Source organism: Ictidomys tridecemlineatus, chromosome 5 (genome assembly GCF_052094955.1).
Source record: "Ictidomys tridecemlineatus isolate mIctTri1 chromosome 5, mIctTri1.hap1, whole genome shotgun sequence".
NCBI lineage: Eukaryota > Metazoa > Chordata > Mammalia > Rodentia > Sciuridae > Ictidomys > Ictidomys tridecemlineatus.
Genome location: NC_135481.1, coordinates 135,511,557 through 135,525,383, shown reverse-complemented (window position 1 = coordinate 135,525,383; position 13,827 = coordinate 135,511,557). Strand labels below are relative to the sequence as shown.

The following is a 13,827-nucleotide window of genomic DNA, read 5'->3' as shown; positions in this document are numbered from 1 at the left end:
CTTTGAAATATGTATTACATGCAAATTTAAATGATAAAATTGGGTCTAGAAGGATACAAAAGAAATCAACAACTCAAGTTGTTTCTTGAGACAAGACCACGGGCATGATTTAGCAATTTCCTGCCTTACACATGTCTGTGACATTTTCCATAATAAGCATGTATTACTTTTACAATAAAAGTGAACTAAAATAAAATTTTAATTTATTTAAATACCTCTATTTCTCCATGATTATTTAAGGAAAACTGGACCCAAAGTACCACAATAGTAGGAGTGATTAATCTCATGACATGACAGAACATGACAGAATGTCTCTAGTAGAGCTCAGCTTACTCATTATAAGCCTCTTCAGTCTGGTCACATCATGATAGGTATAGAAAAGCAGGCAGTGAGATATTTCTCCATCTCGTCCAGCTCTGCCGGATTCCTGGTAGTAACCTTCCACAGATTTAGGAAGAGATGCATGAATCACAAATCGCACATCAGGTTTGTCAATCCCCATTCCAAAGGCAATTGTTGCACAGATAACCTGATGTAAAGCAAAGGCCCATTAGATTCATAATGCATTTAAAGGAACATTTTAATAATGGATGTTTCTAAAAGCTGTATCCCTTATTTTACTTTAAAATGCACTCTACTTGACCAACTTATGTCTTAACTTGGTTCCACTATTTAGCATGACTAAGACAAGATTTTCATATTGATAACTTGCAATTTTATTAAGCCCATGAAGAGAAAGAGAAGCTTAGTGTGGTTGGCACTTTCTTATGTGAGTTGGTTTCACTACATGAGAGATTAATTGCACTCATTAGCCCTTCAATGTGTTGTCAGTGTTTGTTCTGTTTCTGATATGGAGGTGTGTGGGGGTTCTGTTCATATTGCCATAATATCCAGGCCTGTGTACATAAGTAATACTATCCTCAGGGGCTCCAGGCTGTTCCCAGGGCTCTGGCTCTCAGAGGTCATTGCTGCTAGCTCCTTGATGATTCAGGACAATAGTGCTCTCACCTGCTTCAGTTTTACCTGTGTCACCAGCTGAAACATACGCTGACTCTTTTTATTCATCAGTTGATTTCAGAGTCAAGGTTGTGAAATTTTAATTAAATCTCATATGGGTAAAAGTCAGAGCAGCTTATACAGGAGGGGAAAAAAGAAAAAGAAAAAGAAAAAAAAAGACCAGGGTCTATGGCTCTTGGCCCATACAATCACTTAGTGGAAGCAAGGTGATGGTTAAATTTTAGGAGGTTGACAAATCAGTTTTCAAGAATATCCATTTCAGTTGCAAATTTAGGACCTATTTAACCCAGACCAAAATGCTATATCTCCAGGCAAAATTACATTATACAAATAAAGCTGTAAGTCTTTTTTTAGCACTTAAAAAAAAAATGAATTGCTACTGCAAGAACAGTATTTCAAAAGCAATGAAAATATCTGGCAGCCAGACTGAGGCTAATGACATGATTTCAGTAACTGTGGGTACCAGAAAGGAACTGTAAGCTATGGGGTACGTGGACAGAAAATGGGCACATTTATCAACACTGGGAATGGCAGTGGCCTGCACTCTAGGTTAGTCATCCATCTAATTTATGGTACTTTGATCAAAAGGAAATCTCCTCAAAAAGTGAAAATCTATTGTGTCCTCCGGTGACGGAGAGCAGGCGGGGAAGTTGCGCAGTGAGATGTGCCTGCCCAGAGCTCTGCAAATGTCGTCTACCTTGAAGCCTGGTGATACTCCCACTGCGAGGAGGGCACATGGCTATGAAGCACATCCTGAAGGCTCTGAGTGAGGCCACAGTGATGCTGACTCTTTCTGAAAGCTCTTATTTCTTTAACTAGGAAACTGGCTTTGACACATTACGCTTCCTTCCTTATTTTGGTATTGTTTTTAAACTTCAGGCTACATTCATTCTTCTTTAAAAAATTTTTAATTGTAGATAGACACAATATCTTTATTTTATTTATTTATTTACTTTTATGTGGTGCTGAGGATTGAGCCCACTCCCTCACTCATTCGAAGCAAGTTCTCTACCACTGAGCTACAACCCTGCCCCAGGCTACATTCATTCTTTTCGAAGAAAAACACCATATTTTATTTTTATTCTTTTTTCATCTATAATGGGGATGAACCCAGTGGTGCTCAGCTATTTTTTTTAATATTTATTTTTTTAGTTGGACACAATACCTTTATTCCATTCATTTATTTTTGTGTGGTGCTGAGGATCAAACCCAGGGCCCCGTGAGTGCTAGGCGAGTGCTCTACCACTGAGCCATAATCCTAGCCCCCCTCAGCTATTTTTATTTATTTTTAAAAATTAGGGCTGGGGTTGTGGCTCAGTGGTAGAGTCTTTGCCTAGCACATGTGAGGTGCTGGATTTGATCCCCTGTTTTAGACAGGGTCTAAGTTGCTCAGTCTGCCCTTGAATTTGCAATCCTTCAGCCTCAGCCTCCTGAGTTGCTGGATTATAGAAGTGTGTCACCACTCCAGTATAGATCTCACCAATTTTTAATTCCTCCCTTGTCATTTATTGTTTGTTCAAATCTTTCAGTCTATTTCTAGATTTCTGTTCCACTCATCTATATATAATGTACTACAAACCAGTAATGTGCTATTTTTTTTCAAATTCTTTTAGTTTTTTTCATTTGACTGTCTTCCATGCAAACTTTAGAAAAAGTTTATACAAAGAAAAAAACTGAAATGTGTAATTATTTCAGTGAAGACAAACCAGTTTTTCTAAACTTTTTACATATCTGAAAATGCCTTTATTGTTTTCAACATATATGACAGTGAGCTGGGTATGAAATACTTTTGTCCAAGTCTTCTCCCCACCACCCCCCGCCTCCCCAGTATTGGGGACTGAGCCCAACAGCGCTCTAGAATTTTATTCTATTTTTAATTTTTGACAGGGTCTCACTAAGTTGCCCATGCTGGTCTGAGTTTGCAACCCTCCAGACTCAGCCTCCCAAGAGATTAAAGGCATGAGCCACCATGCCCAGCTACTCTTCCCTCTTCTGATTCTGAAGATTGTCCTCCTGTTTTTGATATTTTTGATTTCTAATTCTCCCCCGCCATCTTTTTTTGTGGTACTGGGGTTTGAACCCAGAGGTACTTTACCACTGAGGTAAATCCCCTAGCCCTTTTATTTTTATTTTGAGATAGGGTCTCACTGAGTTGCTTAGGGCCCTGCTAAGTTGCTGAGGCTGAACTTGAACCTGTGATCTTCCTGCCTCAGTCTCCTGAGTCACCTTTATACTCTAAATCATCTTCATTATGTTGTTTGGTAAGACAGAACCACAGGAAGCCATGGTAGACAAAATAGGCCCAATTTCTAGCCAGTCAGGTTTGTCACTGGGTGGATCCTATATTTGGCATGCAGAACTCTGATGGTGCTGAAGGGCTGCAGCAGTATGGCTCTACATTTAATATTCTTAGGTTGGATCCCTATTCCTTGTTGCTAATACACCATTCCTTATTGCTAATACATCACATTTAAAATTTTTTTTTCTCTCAATTTTTGTCTTTTATTCCCTCTAACATTCTCAAGTTAAAGTTATTCACTATATTCCTGATTGCTTCTCAGTTTTTTTACTTTTTATTTTTTTGTACCAGACATAGAACCCAGAGATTCTTAACCATTGGGCCACATCTGCAGCCCTATTTATTGATTGATTAATTGATTGATTGGTACCAGGGATTGAACTCAAGGGTGCTTAACCACGGAACCACTTCCCCAGCCCCCCCCCTTTTTAAATTTATTTTTTAGTTCTCGGCAGACACAACATCTTTGTTTGTATGTGGTGCTGAGGATCGAACCCGGGCCACACGCATGCCAGGTGAGCGTGCTACTGCTTGAGCCACATCCCCAGCCCTTCCCTAGCCATTTATAAATTTTTTATTTTGAGACAGGGTCTCATTAGGTTGCTTACAACTTCACTAAGTTGCTGAGGCTGGCTTTGAACCTGCGACTCCCCTGCCTCAGCCTCCTGAGCCGCTGGGATTAGAGGTATGTGTCACCATGCCTGGCATCCTTTTTTATTTTTATTTTGAGATAGGATCATACAAAGTTGCTCAAAGCCTTGCTAAATTGCTGAGGCTGGCCTCAAACTTGTGATTCTCCTGTCTTAGCCTCTTGAGCCGCTGGGATTATAGGTGTGGGCCACCATATCTGGCTCCTTTTCAGTCTCATTTTTTTTTTTTAATATTTATTTTTTAGTTTTTCGACGGACACAACATCTTTGTTTGTATGTGGTGCTGAGGATCGAACCCGGGCCGCACGCATGCCAGGCGAGCGCGCTACCGCTTGAGCCACATCCCCAGCCCCTTAGTCTCATTTTGATGTTTTCTATCTTTAAGATAAAAACAATTTGCATTCTACATGCACAAGTTTGCTAATATACCAGAAAAGATTATTCCTTTTGTTTATTTAAAAAAATGTTACCTGGCAGCCATCCTGATTAATCCACTTGTGTTGCACTTCATCTCTGGCAGAATCACTGAGGCCAGCATGATAAGCAAGAGCAGCAAGACCATTCTTCTGTAAAGTGTCAGCCATTGTGTCACATTCCCGCCTGGAGAGGCAGTAGATTATCCCTGAGTCATCTGTCAAGAAATCAAAAATGGTGGTGAGAAGTGAGGACTTTTAACATAAATAACAATATGATTTACACTATGTTTTTAGAAATGTTAAGAAACATAAACAGATTTCTGTAGTGCACTTAGAACACAGGATGATCACACAGAATAACTCAGGAAAAAAATTCATACAAAGAAATAAGATGCGACTTAAAAAAATTTTTTTTTTTAGTTGTAGATGGACACAATACCTTTATTTTCTTATGTGATGCTGAGGATTGAATCCAGTGCCTCACACATGTTACACGAGCGCTCTACCACTGAGCCACAACCCCAGCCCAAAATGCAACTTTTAATTCTATCCCTGTTAATGCCTTATGAGATGAACCTGGACTAATCCTAGGCTCTATTTCACACTGGCTCTAAAATGGGAAAGCTCCCTTATACAGGCTTATAGAAAACACATGACAATATTTATCAAAGAGTCTTAAAAATACCTCTGACCAGCAAACTACAGTGATGCAGCCACATGAATGTTTATAGCAGCACAATTCACAATAGCTAAATTGTGGAACCAGCCTTCAATAGATAAACAGATAGGGCTGGGGTTGTGGCTCAGAGGTACAGCACTCACCTACCACGTGCAAGGTCCTGGGTTCGATCCTCAGCACCACATAAAAAATAAATAAAATAAAGGTATTGTGTTCAATTACAACTAAAAAATAAATATAAAAAGATAGACAAATAGATAAAGAAACTGTGGTATATATACACAACTGAATATTACTCAGCATTAAAAGAGAATAAATTTAAGGCATTTGCAGGTAAATGGATAGAGTTGGAGAATATTATGCTAAGTGAAGTAAGCCAATCCCCAAAAACCAGAGGCCGAATGTTTTTTCTGATAAGTGGATGCTGATCAATAATGGGGGTGTGGGAAGAGACAGGAGGAATGGAGGAACTTTGGATAGGTTAAAGGAGAGGGAGGAAAAGGGAGGGGAAATGGGAGTAGGAAAGATGGTAGAATGAGATAGACATTGTTACCCTAGGTACATGAAGACACAAATGATGTGATTCTATTGTGTATACAACCAGAGAAATAAAAAACTGTGCTCTATTTGTATGAATTGAAATGCACTCTGCTGTCATGTAGAACAACAACAACAAAAAAAAAAGATACACCTTTGAACCAGTTTCCTTCTAGGAAACTAACCTAGGAAATAAAGTGATATATGGACTCACACCAAAAGTTTTGTTTATAATTTAAAAATTAAAAAGATTTTAATGGGAAACATTATGGGAATAAGGCTGTGAAATAAAATATACTGTATCAAGTGTTTTTTCTTTTATGTCAATATCTTTATTTATTAATTTAACTTTTATGTGGTGCTGAGGATCGAACCAGTGCTTCACACATGCGAGGCAAGTGCTCTGCCACTGAGCTATAGCCCCACTCCCTGTATCAAGTGTTTTCTAAGAAAAAAGATCAATTGACCTATAACATCTTTTAAAAAAAAGTGTTTTTTGAGTTATAAAAAGCATGCAAAAATACCTTTTATAACTTTTTAAACTTTTTTTTTTTTTTTTTTAAAGAGAAAGTGAGAGACAGAGAGAATTTTTTAACATTTATTTTTTAGTTTTTGGCGGGCACAACATCTTTGTTTGTATGTGGTGCTGAGGATCAAATCCGGATCACATGAATGCCAGGCGAGCGCGCTACCGCTTGAGCCACATCCCCAGCCCTGCCTTTTATAACTTAAAGAACAAAAATGGAGCAAACTGTTATGAACTTCAGAATCTCATTTTATTTAATATAACTCAAAGGCAAACACATTTGGGAGAAGGCACTACAATAAAGAGTTATATTCATACACCGATAGAAGCCATAGAAAGCACTGAAACCAAAATGATAATATAAGTGTGTAGGAGGAAATATTTAATATGTTTTTTTGTTAAAGTTTATTGTTATCTAACCAAATGAGATTTTATAAATTCTAGAATTGAAAGAGTTACAATATTCTGGTCTATAAATAATGAGTTAAGTATCATCATTAAACAAAAAGAAATGTTTAATTTGCTATTTTATATATTCTATTGTGGTACTAAAGAGACACCTATTATTTTTAGATATCACATAACTGTACTCACATGGGTGATGCTTTCGGATCCATTCTAAGCAATCAAATGCTACCTTTTTAGGTTTTTTTGGTAATACATAGTATTTCAGATTATGTCTGTTAAAGCTCATGCTGAACCTGAAAGAAATGCCAAACACAAAATTTAGTTATTATGAAAAATATAGATCTAGCCATTGGCATGAACTGAAAGTATACCTCAAAATCATTAACCCAGATGAGATGTTATTAGAAGATGGGGCATTTGGGAGAGAATTAGGTTATGAGAGTGAAACCATGAATGAGACGAGAGCCCTTATAAAAGTAGAGACCCCACTAGTTTTAGGTGTGGCTATAATGAGAAAAGTACCATCTGCAAACCAGAAAGAGGGACCACACCAGATGGGATCTGCTAGTACACTGATCCTGGACTCCCCAACCTACAGAGCAATGAGAAATAAATTTCTCTTAGCTACCTAGCCTATGATATTCTGTTCAGTTAGCATGAACAAAGGCCAACATCTTCAAAAATTAAATACTGATTTTCCACATTCTAAGCCTAATTATCAGTTTGTCTTAAGGTGAATACTACCACTGGCAGCTTATATAACAGAACACTGAAATGGAGGTTAGATTAAAGGTTAAAGAAAAGAATGTTTGGTGAGTGTGGTGGCACATACTTGCAATCCCAGCAATTCAGGAGAGTGAGGCAGTAGAGTCTCAAGTTCTAGGCCAGCCTGGGCAACTTAGTGAGACCACATCTCAAATATAAAAAGGGTTAAGGGGGGCTGAGTTTATGGCTCAGTGGTAGAGTGCTTGCCTTGCTCATGCAAAGCCCTGGGTTCAATCCTCAGCACCATATAAAAATAAATAAAATAAAATAATTAAAAAAAAAAAAAAAAGGGTTAAGGATGTAGCTCAGTGGTAAAGTGCCTCGGATTTAATCTCCAGTACCAGGAGTAGGGAGAAAGAATAGTGATAAGGAGGGAAGCTCTATGGCATTAGATGATAAAAAATTAGGATTATAGAAGAGGAGTGTACCTCAGTGGGAGTGTGGGAGTGTACCTCAGTGGTATAGCAAAGGCTTAGTATGCACAAAGCCAGACACATGGAGAAACGTAAGATAAGTCAGAAGCCCAGTCTCCAAGGTGAAGCTGACAAAAAATGGAGATGATACTAAAAAAAAAAAAAAAACACTGAAGTGGGGCTGGGATTGTGGCTCAGTGGTAGAGCGCTTGCCTAGCATGGGCCGGCCCAGGTTCCATCCTCAACACCACATAAAAATAAAAGGTATTGTGTTGTGTCCATCTATACCTAAAAAATAAATATTAAAAAAATATTGAAGTGATTAAGAAAATTACAGAGGAAATACACACTTTTAGGCTACCAATGTTCCTAAATTTTGACTCATGATAAATATCCTTCATGCACTTATATGAAAAGTTAATTGTAGGGCAACAGAAGGAGCTCTGGATCCCAAAGGGAACATGGCTGGCTGACACCAGTGCTCCTTCTTTTCTGTCCTACCACTCTTGGCACCCCATTTCCTCCCTCATGCTTACTTAGGGAGCTCATTCTTTCCATTACCTTCTCTCTTATATTTCTCTTTTTGCTTTTCTTCCTAAGACAAATTTCTCAGAAGATACTTATATCTCCAACCAACTAACCATAAACTGAATTTCAATTCTCATCACTTTCATGCTGACTTTTCTTTCTTTCTTTTTTTGATACCAGGGATTGAACCCAGAGGCACTTAACTACTGAGCCACATCCTTAGCTCTTTTTATTTTTTATTTTGAGACAAGCCTTGCTAAGTTGCTGAGGCTGGCTTTGGAACTTGCAATTCTCCTGCCTCAGCATCCTGAGTTGCTGGGATTATAGGTGGATGCCACTGTGCCTGGCCAGCAATACTTTTCCATGCGTTTGGCATTTGTAGGGGTTGCTTTAGGCCTCATTCTCTCTGATCTCTCCCTACTCCACCTTGTTGGCTAGCCTTACAGAAAACCCTCTATTAGCACTCATGACTTCACCTTCTGTGGGAATTTCAACGCTTATGCCTCTGACTTCTCCATCTTCTTCTCCTTATGCTTACTCCTGAAGTGAGAATTACCTCCCACCCTGCAATGCCTGGCTCTCTTCTTTTTTGCAATATCTCCTTCAGCAGTCTATTTTAAACTGCACCCAAATATTATTTCAATGAGTCCCAACTCTTGCCCTCAACTTAGACCTCCTTTCAGAGTTCTGAACCATATTCCAATATGATTTTAGATCCGTGATCTAAAATTGAAGCATGCATTCTCCTAGGAGTACACAAAGACTTTCTAAGGGTAAATGAGCAAAGATAATTTTAAAGCATCTGGAGCCTCAGGTTTTGTTTTAATATTTTTTAGTTGTAGATGGATGGAATCTCTCTCTCTCTTTCTGGTGCTGAGGACTAAACCCTAGGATGCCTCACATGTGTGAGGCAAGTTCTCTATCACTGAGCTACAGCCTCAGCCCTGGAGCCTCAGTTTTTACATGCAGTTAAGACTGATCTGAGAATGCTTTTCCAGACCAGACATCTTGCAGGCTCATCCTTTTCCAGTCTTCCCTTTTATAACTGTCCTCCCATTTCCGAAATACAAACCAACCAACCCCACTTTTTACTCATTTAAAATTTTACCACCATGACTTGTTTCACGAGGTTAAAAACCTCCAGGACACCAAACAAAGCAAAATGAAATACAGTACAGATGTGGGTGAAATTTTCTGTAATCAAAGCACCAGAAATCTGGTGAGTAGTCTTTACATTTTACCTATTTCTGATAAGGGTAAAGAATAACATTGGAAATGAAGCATTTTGGCCCTCATTGGAGTTCTGATTTCAAATAGACCGAGAGTAAAGTAGTGAAGTAAAGATGATCTCCACCTTTGGATGCTGTTTTATCCCTGACCACTGTCACTTTGTGACTTGTGAAACTAACCGTTAAACAATAATTCAAAACCAGCTTTTATTTATATGTACAGAACAGCTGGAATTCTTTTAGTGTTTCAAATGATAGAGGATTAGGTAGCAAACTGGAAAAAAAAAAGATGATAGATAAAAGAATGATACATTCATTAACTATTTTTTTTTGTTGTTGTTCTGGGGATTAAACCCAGATCCTCAGGGATGCTAAGCATGTGTTCCACCATTGAGCTACATACACCCTCAGCTCCTTCTAGGACTATTTTCATTATTCTTAGGCAATTATTTACAGTTGCTATTACAGCAAAGGAAACTGCAGTCCAGATAAAATTATGGCATAAAAGACCTGCCTTACGGGGCTGGGGTTGTTGCTCAGCGGTAGAGCGCTTGCCTAGCACGTGTGAGGCCCTGGGTTCGATCCTCAGCACCACATAAAATAAAGACGTTGTCCATCTACAACTAAAAAAAAAAAAAAAAAAAAAAAAAAAAAAAAAAAAAAGACCTGCCTTACAACAAATACAAATGATGAAGAAAAATCTTAAAATTTATTTGAGCTGATTTGGACTATGGTGTACAAGTATTCCTGTCCATATGAATACTGAAGTGACGATGACTTTCTCTGCACTTAAAAATAGTTTTATCTCAGAAAAGTGTTTTATTTAGTAAAATATTAAAAATAGTTTGGGTCAAAAGGAGAGATAAAAACATGTTTAAGAGAGCCTACATCTTGGGAGCAAATCTTTACCTAGAACACATCAGATAGAGCACTAATCTCTAGGGTATATAAAGAAGCTAAACACCAGGGTTGGGGATGTGGCTCAAGCAGTAGCGCGCTCGCCTGGCATGCGTGCAGCCCAGGTTCAATCCTCAGCACCACATACAAACAAAGATGCTGTGTCTGCCAAAAACTAAAAAATAAATATTAAAAATTCTCTCTTTCTCTCTCTCTTTAAAAAAAATAAATAAATTAAAAAAGCTAAGCACCCAAAAAATCCAATCAACAAACGGGCCAAGGACCTGAACAGACACTTCTCAGAAGAGGATATACAATCAATCAAAAAATATATGAAAAAATGCTCATTATTTCTAGCAATCAGAGAAATGCAAATCAAAACTATTCTAAGATTTCATCTCATTCTAGTCAGAATGGCAGCTATTATGAAGACAAACAACAATAAGTGTTGGCAAGGATGTGGGGAAAAAGGCACACTCATACATTGCTGGTGGGACTACAAATTGGTACAGCCAATATGGAAAGCAGTATAAAGATTCCTTGGAAATCTGGAAAGGGAACTACCATTTGATCCAGATATCCCTCTCCTCAGACCATATCCAAAGGATTTAAAAACAGCATACTACAGGGACACAGCCACATCAATGTTTATAGCAGCACAATTTACAATAGCTAAACTGTGGAGCCAACCTAGATGCCCTTCAGTGGATGAATAGATAAAAAAAAAAATGTGGTATATATACACAATGGAATATTACTCAGCAATAAAAGAGAATAAAATCATGGCATTTACAGGTTAATGGATGGCGCTGGAGAAGATAATGCTAAGTGAAGTTAGTCAATCCCAAAAAATCAAATGCCGAATATTTTCTGATATAAAGAGGCTGACTCATAGTGGGGTAGGTAGGGGGAATGTGGGAGGAAAATGAATTCTAGATAGGGAAGAGGGGAGGGAAGGAAAGGGAGGAGAACAGGGATTAGCAAGGATGGTGGAATGTGATGGACATCATTATCCAAAGTACATGTATGAAGACACGAATCAGGTGTCAACCTACTTTATATATAAACAGAGATATGAAAAATTGTGATATATGTGTAATAAGAATTACAATGCAAAAACCAAAAACAAAGAACATGTATAAAGACATGAACTGGTATGAACATACTTTATATACAAAGATATGAAAAATTGTGTTCTATTTGTGTAATAAGAATTGTAATGCATTCCATTGTCATGTACTTAAAAAATAAAATCAATAAAAATAAAAGAAAATATATTTAGAAGAATGTGGAATCAGAATTCTCATACTCTGCTAATGGGAATGTAAAATGGTACAGGTGCTCTAGAAAACAGCATGGCAGTTTCTTTAACAGGTGAAACACACAGCCAGGCACAGTGGTGCATGCCTGTAATCTCAGTAACTTGGAAGGCTGAGGCAGGAGGACCACAAGTTCAAGGCCAGTGTCAGCAATTTAATGAGACACTCAGCAGCTTTGCAAGATCCTATCTCAAAATAAAAAAACTAAATGAAAGACTGGGGATGTAGCTCAGTGGTTTAAGATCCCTGGTTTTAATCCCCAGCAACAAACAAACAAACAAACAAACAAAACAAAAAGGCAAAACTCTGAGTTATCATAGAACCCAACAATTCCACTCCTGGATATAATATACCCAAGAGAAATGAAAACACATGTCTGCATTAGAACTTGTACATTTATGTTCATAACAGCATTATTCATAATAGTCAAAACATAAAAATAAGCTTAATGTCCATCAATGATAAATAGATAGAACAGAATGTCATATACCTATACAACAGAATATTATTTAGAAACAAACCTTGAAAATATTATGCCAAGTAAAAGAAGAAAGTCACAAAAGATGACATAGAGTGATTCTGTTTATAGAAACCATCTATCTCCCATAGAAGGTAGATCAGTGGTTGTCCAAGACTGGTAGGGAGATGTGAAGGGCAAGGTTATTGGACTGCTATTGGGTAATGGGGTTTTTTGTACCAGGGATTGAACACAAGGGTGATTAACCCAGCCCCTTTTTATTTTGGGACAGGTCTCAAAACAGTTGTGTAGGGCCTTGCTAAATTGCTGAGGCTGGCCTTGAATTTGCAATCCTACAAATTCAATTTTTTCAGATAGGGTCTCACTAAGTTGCTTAGTGTCACGGTTAGTTGCTGAGGATGGCCTTGAATTTACAAAAAAAGTCTCAGCTTCCAGAGCAGCTGGGATTACAGGCATGTGCTACTGTGCCTGGTGGGTAACAGTGTTTTTGAGGGGTGATAGAATGTTTTAAAACTGTGGTGATGTTGCACAATTCCAAATATACCACATACTACTAGATTGATTGTAAACATGTGGATGGTAAGATATGTGCATTATATCTCAATAAAACTATTATTAAAAAAAAATCTGGAACATAATTTGAATTTTTTTCCATTTGTGACATAATTGAAAATACAATTTAGTTAATTTAGATTGTGGGATGGGTACAAAATTTTGTGAACATACAAAAAATCCACTAAATTGTACCTTGTAAATTGATGAATTTTATCATGTGTGAATTATATCACATTAAAGATTTTTTAAAAAACCATCTGTATTCCACTGTATCTTGACTAAGTTTGTATTGAATGTTGCAATTAAATATTATCAGGTCCAGAGTATCAAATTTGTGTCATTTGAAAGAGAGGTGTGAGAAAATGCAGTCAACTTGTGCTCAGCTGTTGTTGCTTTTGAAACTGAGACAGTTGTCATAGGGCTGTTTACTAAAGAGTTTATAGTTGCAGATGGTCAGAATGCCTTTATTTGTTGTTTATTTTTATTTTTTAAAATATATTTTTTAGTTGTAGATGGAACACAATACCTTTATTTTATTTTTTTATGTGGTGCTGGGGGGAATAAACCCAGTACCTCATGCATGGTAGGCAAGTGCTCAACTTAGAGAGACCCTACCTGGGGGAAAAAAAAAAAAAAGAATGGGGATGTGACTCAGTGGTTAAGCGCCAAGTGACACTGGGTTCAATCTCTAGTACCAAAAAATAAAAAGCATATCACAGCTGGGGATGTGGCTCAGTGGTATAGCATTTACCTAGAAGATATAATGCCTTGGGTTCAGCCCCTAGCACGCGAGAGAGAGACACACACACACACACACACACACACACTCACAAAACAGCACATCAACCATTGTGTCACAAGGCATGGTGGCACATCATGTAATCTCAGTGACTTGGGAGGCTCAGGGAGGAAGATTCCAAGTTTGAGGCTAGCCTCAGCAACTTAGTGACACTCTGTCTCAATTTTTTAAAAAGGCTGGGAATATAGTTCAGTGGCAGAGTATCCCTGGGTTCAATCCCTAGTGAAGGGGAAGTTAAAAAAAAAAAAGCATTAAAAAAACCCCAACATTTTATAAGGTATACTGAAACCAACAGGATTTTGATTTCCCTCT

The 13,827-nt window shown here is 37.8% G+C and overlaps 1 protein-coding gene across 4 annotated transcripts in view; it reads right to left on the bottom strand.

Moving 5' to 3' along the window:
• Blm (BLM RecQ like helicase) overlaps positions 1–13,827 on the bottom strand; it is a 103,068-nt gene that overhangs the window by 20,621 nt on the left and 68,620 nt on the right. For all 4 annotated transcript variants that reach the window (XM_078051151.1, XM_005320165.4, XM_078051150.1 and 1 more), the window contains 3 exons: positions 6,719–6,825; positions 4,437–4,597; positions 334–529 (listed from right to left, as the gene is read on the bottom strand). In XM_078051151.1, coding sequence (XP_077907277.1) covers positions 334–529; positions 4,437–4,597; positions 6,719–6,825 — 464 coding nt within the window. The remainder of the gene's footprint in view (positions 1–333; positions 530–4,436; positions 4,598–6,718; positions 6,826–13,827) is intronic.